Consider the following 18,812-nt stretch of genomic DNA (forward strand, 5'->3'; position numbering starts at 1 on the left):
CACTATAAATTAAATCAAGCAATGTCATGCATTTGATATTTAATGAAATTAACTTATTTTTTTTATTTTCTTAATCATATGAAGCATTTTTAATATGCTATAGCCCTCCCCTCACAATTTCGGTTATTGAATGTCAAACAAATATAAATACAAATCAACGTCTTAATTGATATTTTAATATTTTAAATTTTGCCAAACAAAATCGGTCACAAGAAATTGTATCCAATTAGTTTTTCAAATAAATTATTTGGTTAAAACCACGAGGATGTTTTTATTTTTATTTTTATCCAAAGTGGCATTTTCCATATTTATCCAATAAAACTTTGCTTATGTTTACTTTACTCTATGGTCAAGTAACTTCGACAATCCTCTAAATCACATGGCTGCAGTAACAAATTACTCATTTAAATTGTTTTTCTCTGTGTGATAAACTGATCTTTTAAGTCATGAAATATTTATATCATTACTATTTTTTCATCCAACTTTGTTAAAAAGTGTTTCCTCTATCAATTAAGTTTGAGATAACATGTCAAAATAGTGTTTATGACATCAAACATACTATTAACATTGTAAAAATATTGTATGACTTTAAAGACCAAATTATTGCGGAAAAAAAACTTAATGAATAACTTGTATAAACATATAACTAACTTAAAGAGTTGTCGATGATACTCTCTCTCTCTCTCTCTCTCTCTCTCTCTCTCTCTCTCTCTCTCTCTCTCTCTCTCTCTCTCTCTCTCTCTCTCTCTCTCTCTCTCTCTCTCTCTCTCTCTCTCTCTCTCTCTCTCTCTCTCTCTCTCTCTCTCTCTCTCTCTCTCTCTCTCTCTCTCTCTCTCTCTCTCTCTCTCTCTCTCTCTCTCTCTCTCTCTCTCTCTCTCTCTCTCTCTCTCTCTCTCTCTCTCTCTCTCTCGTTGAACTTTATGATAGCAAACTCACGTTCTCTATTTTCTCAAGTAATTTTGACAACAATACGCGACACCTGCGTTGTTCGTCGTATTTATATGAAGAACAAATTTTCTTGTCCCTATTTTTTCTTATTTTTTTAAATATAGATGAATTTTGTAACACAAATTCCGAGTTGTCTCAATAATGAATTTTACAACTTCGTTAACCATAAAAATGTATATTTTTAACTATTATTTTAACATGAAATTCATTTACCACTTTGACTAATTCATCAATAAAAAAAAGCAAAACATAAACCGCTTAATGTAGATAAATAAATGTACTTCGGTCAACCTTTCTCGAGCTCCTTTCTCCCCAGCAAACCACCCTAATTTTCTGTCTTCCATTTTTTCGTCATTGAAATAGGTGGTTTTGGATCAATTTTTGACCTTAAATCGTCGCTTGTTATCTTTATTTCTCTATTTCAATCTAAACAAGTGATTTATACACAGATCTAAGTTTTTTCTTCTTCGTGGTTTTGTCTCCTAAATGTGACATTGCGTTGTTCGCTGTCTTGTGCGGCGTCGTTTGATTTTCAGTCTTGCTTTGGTGTTTAGTTGATTCCTATTAAAATGTCGCTTATTCAAATCAATGATTTGAGCGTCAACTTGATTCAGATACATGAGTATTTCAGTCATATTAATTTAATCATATTATTTGTAGGCATTTTGTGGTTGTATGTTATTGAGTTTGTTTGCAAATCTATCATTTATATTTTTAGCGATGATGAATGGTGTAATATATGAATTTGAATGAACAAATATCGTATTTTTAGTAAGTAAAACTATGTAAAAAATAGTATTATTAAAAAAAATTGTAAAAAAAATAAATAACTTTTTTTTGAAAGAAAAAAAAAAAACTATTCATTGTATAAGTGCAGATTTTTTTTATTTTTTTGTATAAGTGCAGATGTTATGTGTGTATAGTTGTCCAGAAATCGTGTCCAAATAGCATTTCCCTTATTTTAAGTGTCACAAAAGAGTAACGAGTTAGATTGATTCCATTCCAACACAGAACATCTTTCACTCTCTTTCTCTCTCTAGAAATGGCTGCAGCGATTGGTCTGAACGGAGCAAAGCTGGGAACAGCATCATCTCAGGCGTATCTTGAAGGGAAGGCAGTGAAGGAAACCAAAGCTCTGATGGCGGAACTGTGTCGCCACTTTTACAGTTTGGGATGGGTTTCAGGAACTGGTGGCAGCATCAGCATCAAAGTTCATGATGATTCCATTCCCAAACCTCAACAACTCATTCTCATGTCCCCTTCTGGTACTTCCTTCTCATTTTCGAATTGCTTTCTTTAATATTCGCTTCAATTATTCTTTTCAGTTGGAGGCTTGGTGCGCTGCTTCTCTGTGCAAGTTCTTCTTTATGAGTTACTCCGCGCTAATCCACCCTGTAATTATTGCCATAGATATTAACAATCAAATACAAAGTTTAATATAAGTTCAAAAATTCATAGCTATGTAATCTAACCATTGATATTTATTTACTTATATTTTTTTTAAAAGTTTATTATACATTCATTTGAAATTATTTAATATAATATCAAATAGTTTTAAAATTTTATAACAATTGGTAGAGTCAATCTACTTAATAAGAACTTTTGATTTGACAGTTAGATTAATGAAATTCATTGCTTATAATATAATGAGTTATTAAGCGGAGTAATTCGTGTCAGAGTTACTCCTGGAGTCAACGGATCCCCAGTCATATACTCGCACACACACAATTGATTGTGATTGCTTGATAGTGTTATAAGTTTACACTGAAAATTTATCAAAATCAAACTTATCGTTTTTAACTTAATGTCGTTATGATAAATTTCTATTCCAGATCATTATCTATTACTTATTAGAAATTTGTGCTTTGCTCTCCTTTATTTAATTAAGATGTCACACTTTCCAAACTCGTGTTGCAGCAATATGGATTACTAGTTCTAGTTGGTTTAAAATTTGATATGGTTTTATCTGCTAGAAAATGAAATTCAATTATGTATTGATTGTTGTGTTTTTTGGGTGTGTTTTTGCTGAAATAACTGTGCAGCTGTTCAGAAAGAAAGAATGGAAGCAGAGGATATGTATGTGTTATCCGACAATGGGTCAGTTTTGTCTGCCCCATCTCCCAAACCTTACCCACATAAGCCTCCCAAGTGTACTGATTGTGATCAACTTTTCATGAAGGTAACTTTGGTTTCACGTTATAGTAATTACTGTATTTTCTGGGTTATTAAGAGTTTGTATGCTCATTATTCTTGAGATTTCAAAATACTATGTTACATATTGAAGTTATGAACTGAGAGTGATGATGAATTATAAATCTTGAATTCATTGTATTGAATGAACCATTACAACAGAGAAGAGATTATATAGTACCCGAAGTTAACTCATAAGTTAGCTTCTTCAGAAACTGATAAGTTAGCAACAATCTAGCTAACTATGGCTACTATTAGTAACTATATTAAACATACTTAAACTGACATAATGGTAATGCCATGTGGCATGATCCACTACCTGGTATACAACCTTAGCATTTTAAGAGATGGTTTTATATGTACAATTTAGGTTTTTCTTGAATGGTTGGATATTTGGACTTAGGATGGTATTAGTTAACAGTAAGCCTGTAACATTCAGTTGACAAATGCTTTGCTGTACACTAATTACTAGACTCACAACTGGTAAATGCTATAATATCTATATATTTTCACTTATTATAAGATATAACTATTATTTGGTTATTGAATGGTATGGCTGTGAAATATTTATATGGATAGTTCTTTTGAGGTCAAAATGTGTGTACTATTGACTGACCTTAGAAACTCACAATTCTTATGTTTTCTTTCTTTTCTTGCATAAATTAGCAATTGATATACGTTTCTTTCGCTTCCCTTATAGGCATATGAAAAGCGTGATGCTGGGGCTATTATCCATAGTCATGGGATGGAATCTTGTCTTGTAACAATGATCAATCCATTTTCAAAGGAATTTCGAGTAAGTACTTGTACATGGATGTCATTTGGTTTTGCAATCTTTTGATGCCTTGAGAAAGATGGAAATTCAAATTGATGATACACAATTATTAATTGCTATTTGATCTTTGAGTGCGTTTTGAGAGATAATAGAACATGAAGCTGAATGCAAAAAATATTATATTTGCTTGAGCATAAGACTATTTGTGAAACGCTAACTTCCGGTCAGGCAAACATCTATGAATGAGGAAGAGCCTCTTTATCGAACTTAAGGAAATTTTTTTATTTTGGTTACTTAAAGAATTGAAAAGGAGAAAATATGCAAGTTCCTAATAATATGATCTGTAATGACATGAGAATGAGACATCCTTCTTGGAGGTATAACTAGTTCTGTAGTTGTGTTATCCTTTTGTTTTGAAAGTCTCTCTCCAGTCTCCAAAACTCAAGTTTTTAGGGGAAAAAAAATTGTATGCCATTAAAAAGTAGTGAAATAGTTTAAAAACTGGAGAAAGTCTAAACTAGAGATATTGACATGTGATGAACATTTTGCTGATCATCTCTGTCCTCTTTGAATATGATTACTGGCTATTTTCTCAATCTAAGTAACTTTCTTTCTTGAAAATTTTGGCTTCTGTCTTGTGCAAAGAGGAATTTGTGCGCACAGTTGGAAAATTTAGATCCGCTTCTAGTGCTGAAAAAATTAGGAAGGACATTTGGTTGGGTGGGTGGGATTGGGATAAGGCAGTTATATGTTCTGTGTTCATAGAAATACTTTTAAACACAAACAATTTTGAATGAAGAATTTTCATATTTTCTTTGGGAGAGGGTGAAATGAGATGGCACCTGCCAACCTTCTTCCTTGTGGCTTTGTCAAGTTGTTTGTTGTTATTTTTTCCTGATCAAGCATAAGATGGTGATTTTTTTTGTTGTTACAGCTTATTATATATTGCTCTGAGAAAACTAAACATAATTTTGTCTTTTGAAATGGTTAACACACCTCCTTCACATATTATATCTTGCTCTGTGCTTTTGTGTCCTCTTCCTATTCTGATTGGATTCTGGCCGTCTTCACAATTTCAGATTACTCACATGGAGATGATAAAAGGGATCAAGGGGCATGGTTATTATGATGAACTAGTGGTCCCAATTATTGACAACACGGCCCATGAACATCAACTCACAGAATCTTTTACTAAAGCAGTATGTTTCTTTCTAATGGTTCTGCATACATCTTACATATATGTTCGAAACTCTAATTTTCATGAACATTTTTTCACATCATGTGCAGTATAGCTTGATTGTTCTATTTGTTCACAATTTGTAGATTGAAGACTACCCAAAAGCAACAGCAGTGCTTGTTCGTAACCATGGGATATTTGTTTGGGGAGACTCGTGGATCAGTGCTAAAACTCAGGTTTTTGATCTCCACAATCCCCAAGATTCCATTTTATATAAGATGCCTGTTTGTGCGCTCTGCATGGAGTAACCATAAAATATAATTTTATGAGAAAATCTAAGATACTTGAGATTATAAATTAATGTTACGAGATATATTCTAACAATGATGAGGCTCTTTGGTAAACTGATGATTTTTCTTCCAGTCCGAGTGCTACCATTACCTCTTCGATGCTGCTATTAAACTTCACCAAATGGGATTGGACTGGTCAACTCCAAATCATGGTCCGATACAAAGTGCACGAAGGGGTTTAAGTATTGCTGGGGAGTCAAATATCTCCGCAAAGGCAAGAAAAGATAATGGTGACATTGATCCACATCCAGTGAGTTCATATAACCCTCCCCCATTTTTTTTTTTAAAGCTTTTGATCAAAAATTAGTATCTAAATTTGCTTAAATTTCTGAACCTGAGATCCTCTATCCCCATCAGACTGTCTTATAGTTTCAAATTAAATTTAATAATTTCAATTTAGATTGTTAATTATCCTCTCTATTTGGATTGCAGCGTTGCATTGTTCTTGACATTGAAGGAACTACTACTCCCATATCATTTGTTTCAGAGGTTCTCTTTCCGTATGCCCGTGATAATGTTGGGAGGCATCTTTCTGCAACATATGATACCGCTGAAACTAAAGCCGATATCAAGTTGCTTCGCTCCCAAGTAAGACTTTATTTGGCTGTATGGTTACGGCATTTATATTCCTTCAGTTGAATTATATGGTAGGTCTTGAATGGTAGCAGTCTCGTTATGTGGAATGTTATCCCATATTTGACACTGGAATGATGTGTTAGAGATGAGAATTACATTTCAGTTTTGTAATTTGAAGTACAAACATCCATAAATATTAAAATCACTAATGACAAAAGTTGTTTACCATGTTTATATTATTCAAATTTTCTTCAATTTATTATAATTTATACTTGTTTTGGGATTCATTAAAGGATAAAGTGAAATAAAAATGTTCCATTCGAACATAAGAGTAAAGAGATAAAGAAGAAAGTAGGGTGCTGCACTGGCTCTCGAAAGGTGGTGCATTGTTATAAGTTCCCTTTTGGAGTGTCTCACCTAAAAAGCGAGGCTTATTAATATTAGGTTTTTACATTGAGCCTACCTCATCCATACAAAATCGACTTGTAAGGTGAGGGGTTCCACTCTATAAGCTCATTTCAGTCCTTATCTCTATTCAATATGGGACTTGAGTTTTTCCCAATACTCCACACCCAACAAAATTGAGCTTGGTGCACAGATATAAATGATGGGTGGTCCCATGGATAGGATCTGATGCCATATTAGGTTTTTATATTGAGCCTAACTCATTCTTACAAAACCGGCTTGTAAGGTGAAGGTTGTGACTCTTTACAAATTCATTTCAAGCCTTATCTCTATTAAATATGGGACTTGAGTCTTTTTCGGTAACAAGTTAGGTAGTTCTCCCACCTAGTAAGCTAGTATCTTGGGATAAACTTTCCTTATCAGTTTAACAAAACATTCTTTTGTTTTCATTTGTAGTTACAAAAATCTCCTTGTTTTTAGTTTGTTATGTCTTTTCAAAGTTTTATATGGAAGCAAAAACAATAAAATAATGTGTCATTTTTGTTATTATTAGTGAAATTAGCTAAGGGAAACATTTTCTTTTTCTCGTTTTTATAAAATATAATTTCATTTAGAGTAAATTACACTCCCCTCCCCTCAAAGATGCTTGAATTGCACTCCCCTCCCCTCTTATGTTAAAATATACACTCCCCTCCCTTGAAAAGGAAAATTTATACCCCCCTCCCCTATAAGATGCTTGAATTACAACCCCCTCCCTTAATAATTAAATATGGACTACACTTTAATCTATTTTAACATAAATAAATATTTTTATAATATATATTAATTTTGAATCACCATTTAAAAAATATAAATTCGTTTCTTTATAATCTAAATGTCAATGACAATTAAATTTAAATATTTTGTAATTAATTTTATAATTACAGTACAAAATTCACTTTTAAATAACCATACTTAATCGACTTTAGTAATTTTTCACATATTTTAATTTTATTTTGGGTTGTTTCATATTTTATAATAGGGTTTAAAACTATATGTTAATGAAATTGTGAATAAAAAATAGAGAAAGATATGTATTCAAAGTTTGATTATATTAAAATGAACCCGCAATGCTATTTTTCTTTGAAGTGTGCTCGATTATTTTTTTTCTAGATTATTAGAAATAAAAAAAAAATTATTGAGGGACTAAAGCGTAGATTTTAACTTAAGAGGGGAGGGGAATGTAATTCAAGCTTCTCTCAAGGGAGGGGAGTGAAATATTTTCTAATATGTTTTGAATAAGAGGGGAGGGGAGTGTATATTTTAACATAAGAGGGGAGAGGAGTGTAGTTCAAGTATCTTTGAGGGGAGGGGAGTGTAATTTACTCTTTCATTTATAATCACAAGTCTTATCTTGCTTTCATCTTGATTCCTTCATTTTGAATTTATGTTTATAAAGAAATTCGTGAAAACTAGGTATGAGTTATGACTTATGGAGATTCCCTAAAGTTTCATATGTGAACTATATGGTAATAGTAGCGAATCCAGGGACCAGCCCACTTTCCTTAGTGCAGTTTGTGTCCCAACAAAAGAATAACAATCTTTTGCCGATTGAGATGTGGAGATCTTATTTATATGTTGCATTTAGATAATCTAGTGGTTGACTTCTCTTCTGTTCTGATACCAGGTTGAAAGTGACCTTGAACAAGGGATTGCAGGTGCTGTGCCTATCCCCCCAGATGATGCTGGGAAAGATGAAGTTATTGCTGCTATAGTGGCTAATGTGGATGCTATGATCAAAGCGGATAGAAAGATCACTGCCTTAAAAGAGTTGCAGGTAGTTAAGCCTAATGCTGCAGACTTCTTCTATCTGTTGAATTCATATCTTTTATATTACTGACAACTGGCTTTGCAGGGTCATATATGGCAAACGGGTTATGCGAATAATGAATTGGAGGGAATAGTTTTTGATGATGTACCCGAAGCTCTGGAAAAGTGGAATGCCTTGGGCATAAAGGTTGTCTAATTTACTGATTATCAGCTCTATACCTCTTTTCGGTTCCTTTGTTTGCTTCCTAAAGGATTGTTGCTTTTTTATTCTTCATGTATTTTGACCCTAGGCATCTTTGTTGCATACGTAAGATGCCAATATTTGGTACAATGGTATAAGATGACCATAGGTTGATATTCCCTCTATTAGCTAAAGGGAATAACTTGTGTGGCTGTGTGAGTATATGATACCTTTCCCTACCATTAGAATGTAACCATTTTATTTGAATTTCCATATATATTGTCTTACGTATACTCTTTCAATGTTCAATCTCTTCATCCATTGATTTGGTCTTACCTTAGGTGTCTACAGTGGGACCCTGTGTTTGGATGTCCCCACCCAACCAAAATTCCTTTGTAACATATGCTTAACACTGTGAGCCACCCATTACATCCTTATCTCCTTTATCCTACCATAATACCATTCTTTTTCCCTTTGTGTCACATGTTGACTCACTCATGGACCCACTATATTGGCATCACATGACTACTAATTTACTATCAAAGAATACGCATAAAGAATTGGCCTGAAGGGACATTCCAGCAATTATAACACAAGACATAAATACCATACAGTATATACTTATAAATATGGTAAAACTATAAAATGACACATGATTATAATACCTATTTAGCGTACAGTTAATATTAATATAGAATACAAATTCAAATAGATCTCTGTCATACTTTTTAATGTAAAAATACTCAACTCCTCTCATTCGGAGTTTGTTGAGGGTAAAGCAGTTGTTATTTTTAGTTGCGCAAGAATGAAACAACTTGAGCAATCACATCACATTTTATATGCAGTGTTTATCAAGTGTTTTGAGAGCATATTTTCTTGTATTTCAATTGCTTTTTCTGATCTAAATGCGACAGGTGTACATATATTCTAGCGGCAGCAGGTTGGCGCAAAGGCTAATATTTGGAAAAACAAACTATGGGGACCTAAGAAAGTTTCTATCTGGGTTTTTTGACACCACAGTGGGGTAATGCCGATATTGATGCTTCCCTTTGATGATTGTCTTAAGTTGCCTTGTATTCACTCAAAACTCTTTTGTAGGAACAAAAAAGAGACACAAAGTTATGTTGAAATTTCTCAGTCACTTGGTGTTGATAAGCCATCGGATATTTTATTTGTCACTGATGTATATCAAGAAGCCACAGCTGCAAAGGGAGCAGGTATGAGCATTTTTTTTTTCCCCCCGAATCTTAACCCATCATTTTATTGAGTTAAATTTTATCCATCAGTTATAAAACTTGTTACATTTTCTATAAGCCTAAAGTTTCACATGATTGTAGTAATTAATTAATTTTTTTACTTGCAGTGAAGACAATATGAATTTAGTCCATTATTTAAACTTAAAGTTTAAATTATTTTAACTTATAGTAAACAAGAAAATGTCATATTATGATTCACATAAAATAGAAAATCAACATAAAATTTGGCTTAGTAAATACAATAGTCTTTTTGAACTTCATCCACTTGTATACCAATTGCACCTAGGCACCATCTCTAGTCAATACAGAACATGGTTTTTTTCCAATTCGCCTTCTCACACTCAGCACTTATGAGCTTGGTCAGTGGCCCGGCAATGAAACTAGGATAGCCATATTAGATTTTGAGCCTAGTTCAACCTTACAGAAACGGCTTTTAAAGGGAGCTGTTCCCAAGCTTTAAGCCTTGATTAGGTAGTATCTGTAGGGGGTTTTCACAAAAGTTTGCATGTCTTTTGGGACTAACTGCCGGCCAAAATTAAGATTTACCACCCTGCAAACAAGCAATTGGTGTGAATGAAACCCTCCAATTGGTATGCTAGAGCAATTTATGGTCTTCTCTTGAGATTTCAATTTATATGAACTAAAGAAAAAACTGCTTATTTCGTCTCTGCGTCAATTTGTCGACAATTGTCTATGTTTTCAGGTTTGGAGGTGATAATTTCTATTCGACCCGGAAATGGACCTCTCCCTGGAAGCCATGGGTTCAAGACAGTTAAGTCCTTCTCGGATATCTAAGAGTAGTTGCAGTCATCTTTGATGATATTAAACGTTATGATAATTAAGGACATTGTAACGTTTACTTCTTAATATGAAATAATGTATTTCAAATCTCAACAAGTTTCAGATATAACTTGCCTCTTTTCGAAAACAAAATGTAAATATGGTTATGTTGCATGCATTCTCATTAGCATTATTATATAAGGCACATTCTAGTGCAGATGAGGCATATTCTTAGTTGTCAAACAAAATTTTACTTGTGAATCATGAGTCAAAAAGACTTGTTAGATCGTTGAAGACTTGTCATGGATATGTGCTAACTGTAAGAAATTTTTCTCGAATTGTAAACTGTCAAAAAACTGTTATTTTTTTTTTTTTAAATCAATATTTAAAATTCCTTCTAATCTTTTATTACTTATGATAATTTTTCTCTGCCGATGATGTCAATTATTACTCTTAATGACTTCATTTTGTTAACATATTAGAATAGTTTATTTTGATTATGGCTTAATCTTTCTAAAATTAGTTTGATTTAGTCATACTCTTTTTAAAAAAATAATAATGTAATAGTCAAACTTTAGTCAAGTCCAAACATCTTCTCTGCATAAAAATCATCGCCTTATCATTCCACATACTTCCTCCGTTCCTAAATATAAGCAAATTTTACTTTTTAGGTTTATTCAATTAATGATGTATGTAGTACATAATACACTTCTTTTTTTTGAGAAAAATACATTTGATATGACGAAAAGGATTTTTTTTCATTGAATTTTCATCTGAGGTCGTTGCAATAAAATTGTGATTATTTTTTGCTTATCCTAAAACTGTATGAATGAGATTAATGATCCTTTTTTTTTTGTTTTGAAAAAACAAGATAAAATTCCAAAATAAGATATTTTCAACGTATGGTATTCATTTCCAAAATGAACAGTGCTATTTTTACAAAAGTTTTACCAGCAAAAAGCTATTTTAGCCTTTGAATGTGCGCGAGACGTTACTATGATCACGATCCTTAAATATATCAAAATTGCTAATATATCCATAATTTCTCTTTGGTTGGTAATTTTATAGATTAAATTGACCAATAAAAATACATTCGAAACTAAATTGATATTCTAAATATAAATTTGATGACCAATACGACTAATAAAAAAGACACGTGCGTACGCTTTGCAATTTTTACGCATTCAAAGATTATAATGACAGAATCTTACCTATTCAAGGACCAAAATATCCATTTACCCAAATTTGACATCCCTGTTACTCTCTTAGTATTGCATTATCCTGGTTAGATTGAGATTACTACATAGCATATGTATAGACCTTTTGTTCATGCATAGTATGGTGTATCATTGAAATCAACAATATTGCGGTAAGTAGATATAATTCGTTGGACAAAAATCAAATGACTCATGTAGTGACTTTAGCAAATTGAATACTCAAAATCTAAACTATTTGATATTCACAAATGGCTGAGATTATTGACCAAAGTGATAGCTTAATGTATCAAAGTTATTCAAAACCATTTCCATAGAAAATATACACCATTTTAAGAATATTGTTATTTTTGCTAAAATAGAAAGAGAGAATATTGTTATTTATGCATATGACTGTTTCTCTTCAGCCGTTTATCTTGAACTTTGAAGGAGTTATTTTATGGGGCATTAAATCATAAAGAGTCGAAGATGTACACTCAACAAAAGTTTTAACTATTATATATAAAAAAAAAAAAATCAACTATTCAAACACACCAAAACAAAGTCATTGTCAAATTAAAATAGGTACCTTAAAAGCATTTCATCCATTGACTAGTGTAGCATGTTGTATCTTGGAACAAAACAACCCTCCAAAACATTGTTATCACAACCCAACTTTCCTCAAGACTTGTTTGATTCTCCATTTTTTTCACATTTCCCTTTTTTCTACTTTCATCAATAAATTATTTAAAAAGAAAAATCTATTATTTTTTTCATATCTACCTATTTCCACATATAACATAACATGGAGTAGCAAACAACATGCCTAATCTCAAGTAAACAATTTAGCTTGATGCATATGTATTCATTATAAAGTGCTTATTATATTTGCTTGAATAAGGAAGTGGTCATAGTAACATGGTCTTTTCATAAACCACCTAATTAGCTCCCATCTTTGTCAAAAAAATGTCTAAGATGCCAATAAATATCTACATGGATTTAGATTTGGTGCATTAACTGCATCACACGGTTTTTCGATCTCAACCACCTGATCTTAAATTAATGTCCGAGATCGTTTAAAACTGATTTGTTATTGTGTAATTTAAACCCTCCGATTTCATATGAACGGCCAATATCATTTACCGCATGAAATCACGTGTTTTTTCCACTAGTGTTAATCTAGATCCTATATATAGAAGATATTTGAACATTGAAGTTGCATAAAAACTAGAAAAAAAGAAAAAGATATTGGCGGTTTTGTTGTTCAATGCATCACTAGCAATAGGGACCAACCAAGATGTACCTAAATGACAAAGCAAAGTCTAAAAAGGAGGAAGAAAAAGAAAAAGGGTAGTGGTCTTCACGTTTTCTCTGCTTTTGTAATTTACATTTTGTTTCTTTTTAGCCTCACTTTCTCTTAGCAAGATCATTGTAAACAAAAGTCCCACTTTCTCTCTATCTTATCTTTCTCTCTTTGTCATTTTGTCAACCCTACTATGCTTCTCATTCAATCTTAGAAAATTCAAATAATGAACATAGAGAGTGAAAAATGAAAACAAGAGAAAAGAAACATTTTTGGCTGGTTCAAGTTTATAAAATATATAAATTGTTGCTAATCCCATTCAACATTTATTACTATGTTGATTAAAGATTCCATGCAAAGCACATAGAAAAAAATTTAATATTCAATAATAAAATTCTGTTACATCATTAGAGAAAGACTTTTCTTAAAATAGATAAATTTCAGTTTTAACTGTATCATTTTATAGGATAGAAAATTTACTCTAAAATATATGATCCAAAATATTTTCAACACTAAGTTCTTTTAGGACCAAAGACATTTTCAACACGAACATCTTTAAGGATTAAAGACATTTTCAATACTACATTTTGTTTCCTTCAATTGTGATTTGATCAAAACTACAAATTTGAAACTTCCAATAATAGACGTAAGATTTTGAAGAACGGATTGCGACCCTGACGTCAAGGTTTTTGATGTCTTCGCGATTGCATCACAAATGCAATTTCAGCTGCATTCGTTGTATTTGACTGTAATTTTCTACAATATGGTCACCTAAATTAGATGTGATAACAAAAATTCAAACAAGTATTATTCTACTACTTGTTTTTTTTTCTTTTATTTTTATTGTCCTTGTTTCCCTTCTCATATCACACACAAGAAGATTTTTCTTTTTGCATACTTTGAAATTTATGTCTATTGTGAGAATTTTCATGTACTAAGGGAACAGTCACTGAGTACAAAAAATATTTATTCATCTAATGATTGAAGGATAACTGTTCTGAACAATTTTAATTAATGATCAACACAGACATAGATCCTATACTAGTTACTAAAAAATATAATTTTTATGATCAATATTCATAGTCTCATACATAGGTCCCTTGTCTGAATTGTAAGAAGTACAAGTTGGTAACATTATTATGCATAAATGTTCTGCACTTAAAAAGGATGCAAAGACAGGAAAGTCTTTGCAATATTTCTTCATCAGAAGGGGATATTGAGAATTGATACAGAAATATACGGGTTTTTCTTTCAAAAAGGAGTTATATGAAAAACAAAAACAACAAAAAAATTAAAGAAAAAAAGATAAACCAAAACATATATGATCGTATATATGTCCGAGTTAGGTCTTAACCCTCCGGTTCCCACCAAAATGGGATATGGTAATCAGAGTTCGACTAGAAAGCCAGTAAAGTCGGATCAGTAATTGTTCTAATCCTATGAAGCACGAATACGGACACCAGATACGACAAGATATTGACACGCCGAAACATCTAATGATTTAAAAAAATCACATAATTCAGTGTAATTACAAGTGTCCGTGTCGTGTCGTCTGACATCGGGACACGTCTAATTCAAGGAGTGTATGTGCTTCATAGTTTTAATCGCTATTCGAACTCGAAATCTTGTCAATGATTCGCCTTTAGCCTTAAACTTAGATAGTGGCATAAAAAGAAGATGGACCCCCTCAACCTTCACCAAGCTAAACACCCCACCTTCTTGTTGGTTCAGCTTTATATGATGATGACCACATAGTACATGGTTTTGCTAAGTCTTTCTGAAGACTGATTTCCAGTACAATGTGTCAGTGTCCCCCCTCAAAGCTTCCTTATTTTTCTCAAAAAAAAATCTCTTTTCTTCTCTTTGCCTTCTTTGGATTTTGTTAATCTCTCAACACAACTTCACATGTGATGTGGTTGGTGTGAAACATGAATCACACACACACACACAAAAAAAACTTTGAAGAACCTTATTGATTAAATTCATCGTATAATGAATAAATTAAAAAGACATCTCATCTTATAATTATTCCTAAGATGTGATTTTATAACAAAAATAATAATTGAAGAAGTAAAGTAACTATTCATGAAATATGAATAAGGAAAATAAAACAAAATTCATTAGACAAAGTGACTTTTTTCTTCTTCTTTCATTTATGGAAATGAAAATGATAGCAAATAATTATAGATTAAAGACAAAACATAAGATAATTAAAGAAGAGAAAAAGGATCTTGACCATTTCATGGTTAAGACTAAGAAGAAATCCACTATTACAAATGAAACCAAGCTATGTATTGTACCTTGTTTCAAAACCCATGTAGTAAAATTCTCAATTCTCAATCTAAATGACCCACATAGCAAGTTTCAATCTTTTACACAACAATCAATTATTTCCTCTTCAAGAATTTGATTGTGAAACTCTAGGTGAAGAAAGAGGAAACAAAGGAAGAAGCTGTGGCTCTGCATCTCTTGGTGTAGTAATAGGAGAGGGGTGCAAATAGTAACCCCTTTCAGCAATTGCTTTGTCTTCCTCTGATGAGTTTCCTAATGAAGGTGAAGATTTATCAAAAGGGTCATCATTCAATGGTGTGACAGGGCTAAGAGCAAGTGAAGGAAAATCAAGCAAGCTTGGAGAGAGAATTTCTTGTTGTTGTTTCCTTGGTGAGAAATTGGAATTCTGTGAAAAATTTGGCATAAGGGTGTTCAGCATAAGAACACTGTTTTTGAGACTGTTTCTTCTTTCATATAATTTGAAACCTTGTTTCTTAGGTGCTGTTTTGATTGGTGGGATGTTAAAGTTTCTTGTTTGTTGAGGTAGATCTTGTTGTTGGTTTGGTTTTGTTGTTGGTTTTGTTGTTGTTGGTGTTGTTGAGGTTGTTTCTGACGAACCAGTTAACATTTGAACTACTTGTTTGAAAGTGGTTGTGTCAGCTTGAACAAAGGTTGTTGGATAAGGATTTGAATCAGATCTGGGGATTGTTTTTGGAGTGAGAGGTGGTGTTGGAATTTGGATTCCATTGCTGTTGGAATTGCTGCTACTCATGCAGTTGCTTACATTGCTTTTTGGTGAGTTCATTGGTGATGGATTCTCTCTTTCATGATGATGATGATGATGATGAAGTCTTGAGCTGATTTCCATTGATGAGGGAGAGATTTCTCTCTCTCTTTTTTCTCTCTCTCAAAAACAAAATTGAGAAGGGAGAGAGGAAAGAGGGAGAAAAAGGGGAGATTGGACAAGAAATGTGAAAGAGTGAAAAACAAGGCTTTGAGGAAAGAATGAGGGGTTGGGAGGGTGAGAGTTGCTTATTGTGACCTTGTTTTGTTTGGTTGTGCCTCTTTCTTTCTATATACTATTTTCTTTTTCTTGTAGACTACTATTCAAACTTTACATTTTCTAATCAAGAGTGTTGAAAATGATGTTTAAAATACCAGTTACCTACGTGATCAAATGTTTGAGTTCACGTGGTTAATGATGAATGATTCGTAAGAATCAATATTCAAATCCCGACTATATTAATTATTGGTTAAATTTCATTTATCTTTCGGCAAAAAAATTCACTTACATCGGTTATGACTGTCGAGTTTGTGGAATTCACTTCATTTTAGTATGTTTTTCGTGTAAATCAAACATCTTATATGCGAAACTGTAGAGACTAATTAATTAATCCTCGGGTCAGATATTATGTTTAATTTTATATGAGAATGTGTATATTTTAATCTTTCCTAATCAATTTTTTCATCTCTATGTAGAAAAATGAATTTTGTCATATTTTAATTTGGTTGGCTAGAGAAAAAAAAAAAACATGCACTCAAACGGTTTTAGGATTTATAAAGACAGAAAGCAAGATAATTGGATTTTTTTAGCAATAAGAATGGTGATTATTTTATTTAGTCATAATTTTGGCGTTTTAATATAAATGTAGCATTGACTTCAGAGCCAAACCACAAAGACTAATGTATACTTTGATGGGATTGGTGATGAATAAGTTTTGATTGCAATACCAATTATTCATTCAGTCTTAGATTGTGGCTTTTGTTTTTCTTTGTAACAGAGCGTGTACTTCACGCACTAATCATGCAATGAGTATGGACAAACTCTACCACCATACATACATGACTGTGTAACTATGACAAGAGGAAGATATTATAAGAGGGTGACGAATTTTGTTTGAGAATTCAAAGTATGAAAATTATTTATTTGTATATTTTTTTATGTCAATTTAATACTATAATCTAGTTCTCTTATCTCTTTCATTTCTTTTACTAGATTATTACTAGCTGACTAATATACATCTTGTATGTATATACTTGGTGCTTCAAAAGATTTACATAATACTTGGAGTATGTTAAAAGTCACATATTCATTTGTGTGGTTAATTTTGGCTTAATCCAATGGTTTAGGAGGTTTGTAGACATATTAAGATAGTAAATTATATTACTTAAAATATTTTAAAAAGTAGATAAAAATGAGTTTCAAACGATCTTCATCTTTTGTTTATTCATCTTAAATGGAGTCCTCAATTTCTTTTAAAAAATGATAAAAATCTCAGCTTGTATTTTGAGTTGACTCCTTGATTACATACTAGAAAACAACTCATTTAGGCTCAATTTGGTCGAACTTGCTTGGTCACGCCGAGACCTGACCATGTGTGCTTTAGATTGAATTTGATCAGGCTTGATAAAACTATGGGTTGGTTTAGCCTGACTCAATTTTGTGTGCTTTATATTGAATTTGGTCAGGCTTGATAAAACTATGGGCTGGTTTAGCCTAACTCGATTTTCTAGTTTGACATGTTGAACTAGGACGGGAAGGACGGTAACTCAAATATTCATGAACTAAGAAGAAAACAATGATTAAATTTGACATTTATGCATTTGTAAGAATCTCGATCGTTTTTAATAAATCTCAATCCTTTAATCTTATTCAATGATATTTTTTTTGTTACATCTTTATTCAATGATTGGGAACACATTAGTGAATAGTATTTTTTTTTTTTTAGGTGTGAAATTTGGACAAAAAAATTGATTGTAGTAGTAAGGAAACTCTACAAGCAAGAAGAGAGTCAAAGTTATGATTTTGGTTGTGTATAGGCTTCCAAGACAGGAATTTAAACAATCTTATCTCAACTTTTGAGTCACGAGTTGATGATATTTGGAGACAGTTTTAGTGCGATTTAATGTAATTGGCAAGTCCTGTAATATCTTATTTTCTCTATAAACAGTAAATATTCTACTTCAGTGGCTGATCCTGTATATAATAACAATTGGTTTCAATACTTCAGAGTATTTTTTTATCTTTTTTTGCTTGAGATGATTCATAGTTCAGATAGTATACACTCTTTACTTTGATCTGAATAAAAAAATTTAAGGTTAATTAGATTAATTTCATCATGATTAAGTACGGTCACAAACTTCTAATTTAATGTTTTGATTTTTGTAGATTAATTTATCTTGAGACTATTTTATAACAGAAATTTAAGAAAATTCAAAATGAAGGAGTGGTATATATTCAGCATATAATTTAAGAATATTAGCAAATAAAAAAGTATATAATTATGGAAAATACAGTACTAGTACTAGTATTAGTATAGTGCAACAATTACGTCATAAGAATATTTTTTTTGACAAACGTCATAAGAATATTAAAGTGTGCTTGATTTGAGATGTAATCCTTGTATATATATATATATATATTCTCACATATTAGATGGATGAGACTTTTGATAGAAATCACTTACTCAAACAATTTGCATTGAATGAACAGACCAAATATTCTCAAGAATGGAACAAAAATTCATTCTGTACTCATATTAACTCTTCAAACATCAAACGTCTGGTACATTTGATTTTCTTTTTCTTCATAAAGAAC

General features: G+C 31.9%; 2 protein-coding genes across 2 annotated transcripts; one reads left to right on the forward strand and one right to left on the reverse strand.

The window, feature by feature from the left end:
• Nucleotides 1-1,873: 1,873 nt before the first annotated feature.
• LOC25487335 (probable bifunctional methylthioribulose-1-phosphate dehydratase/enolase-phosphatase E1) lies at nucleotides 1,874-10,785 on the forward strand. The gene is made up of 12 exons (XM_013609235.2): nucleotides 1,874-2,213; nucleotides 2,991-3,127; nucleotides 3,839-3,934; nucleotides 4,993-5,112; nucleotides 5,237-5,326; nucleotides 5,514-5,690; nucleotides 5,873-6,028; nucleotides 8,088-8,237; nucleotides 8,316-8,417; nucleotides 9,326-9,435; nucleotides 9,510-9,628; nucleotides 10,371-10,785. Exons 1-12 carry the CDS (start codon nucleotides 1,991-1,993, stop codon nucleotides 10,460-10,462), a joined length of 1,572 nt encoding a protein of 523 aa, XP_013464689.1. The 5' UTR covers nucleotides 1,874-1,990; the 3' UTR covers nucleotides 10,463-10,785.
• Nucleotides 10,786-15,036: 4,251 nt separating this feature from the next.
• Nucleotides 15,037-16,274, reverse strand: LOC25487336 (VQ motif-containing protein 4). The gene has a single exon (XM_013609236.3). It carries the CDS (start codon nucleotides 16,080-16,082, stop codon nucleotides 15,342-15,344), a length of 741 nt encoding a protein of 246 aa, XP_013464690.1. The 5' UTR covers nucleotides 16,083-16,274; the 3' UTR covers nucleotides 15,037-15,341.
• Nucleotides 16,275-18,812: the final 2,538 nt, after the last annotated feature.

Source organism: Medicago truncatula, chromosome 2 (genome assembly GCF_003473485.1).
Source record: "Medicago truncatula cultivar Jemalong A17 chromosome 2, MtrunA17r5.0-ANR, whole genome shotgun sequence".
Taxonomy (NCBI): Eukaryota; Viridiplantae; Streptophyta; class Magnoliopsida; order Fabales; family Fabaceae; genus Medicago; species Medicago truncatula.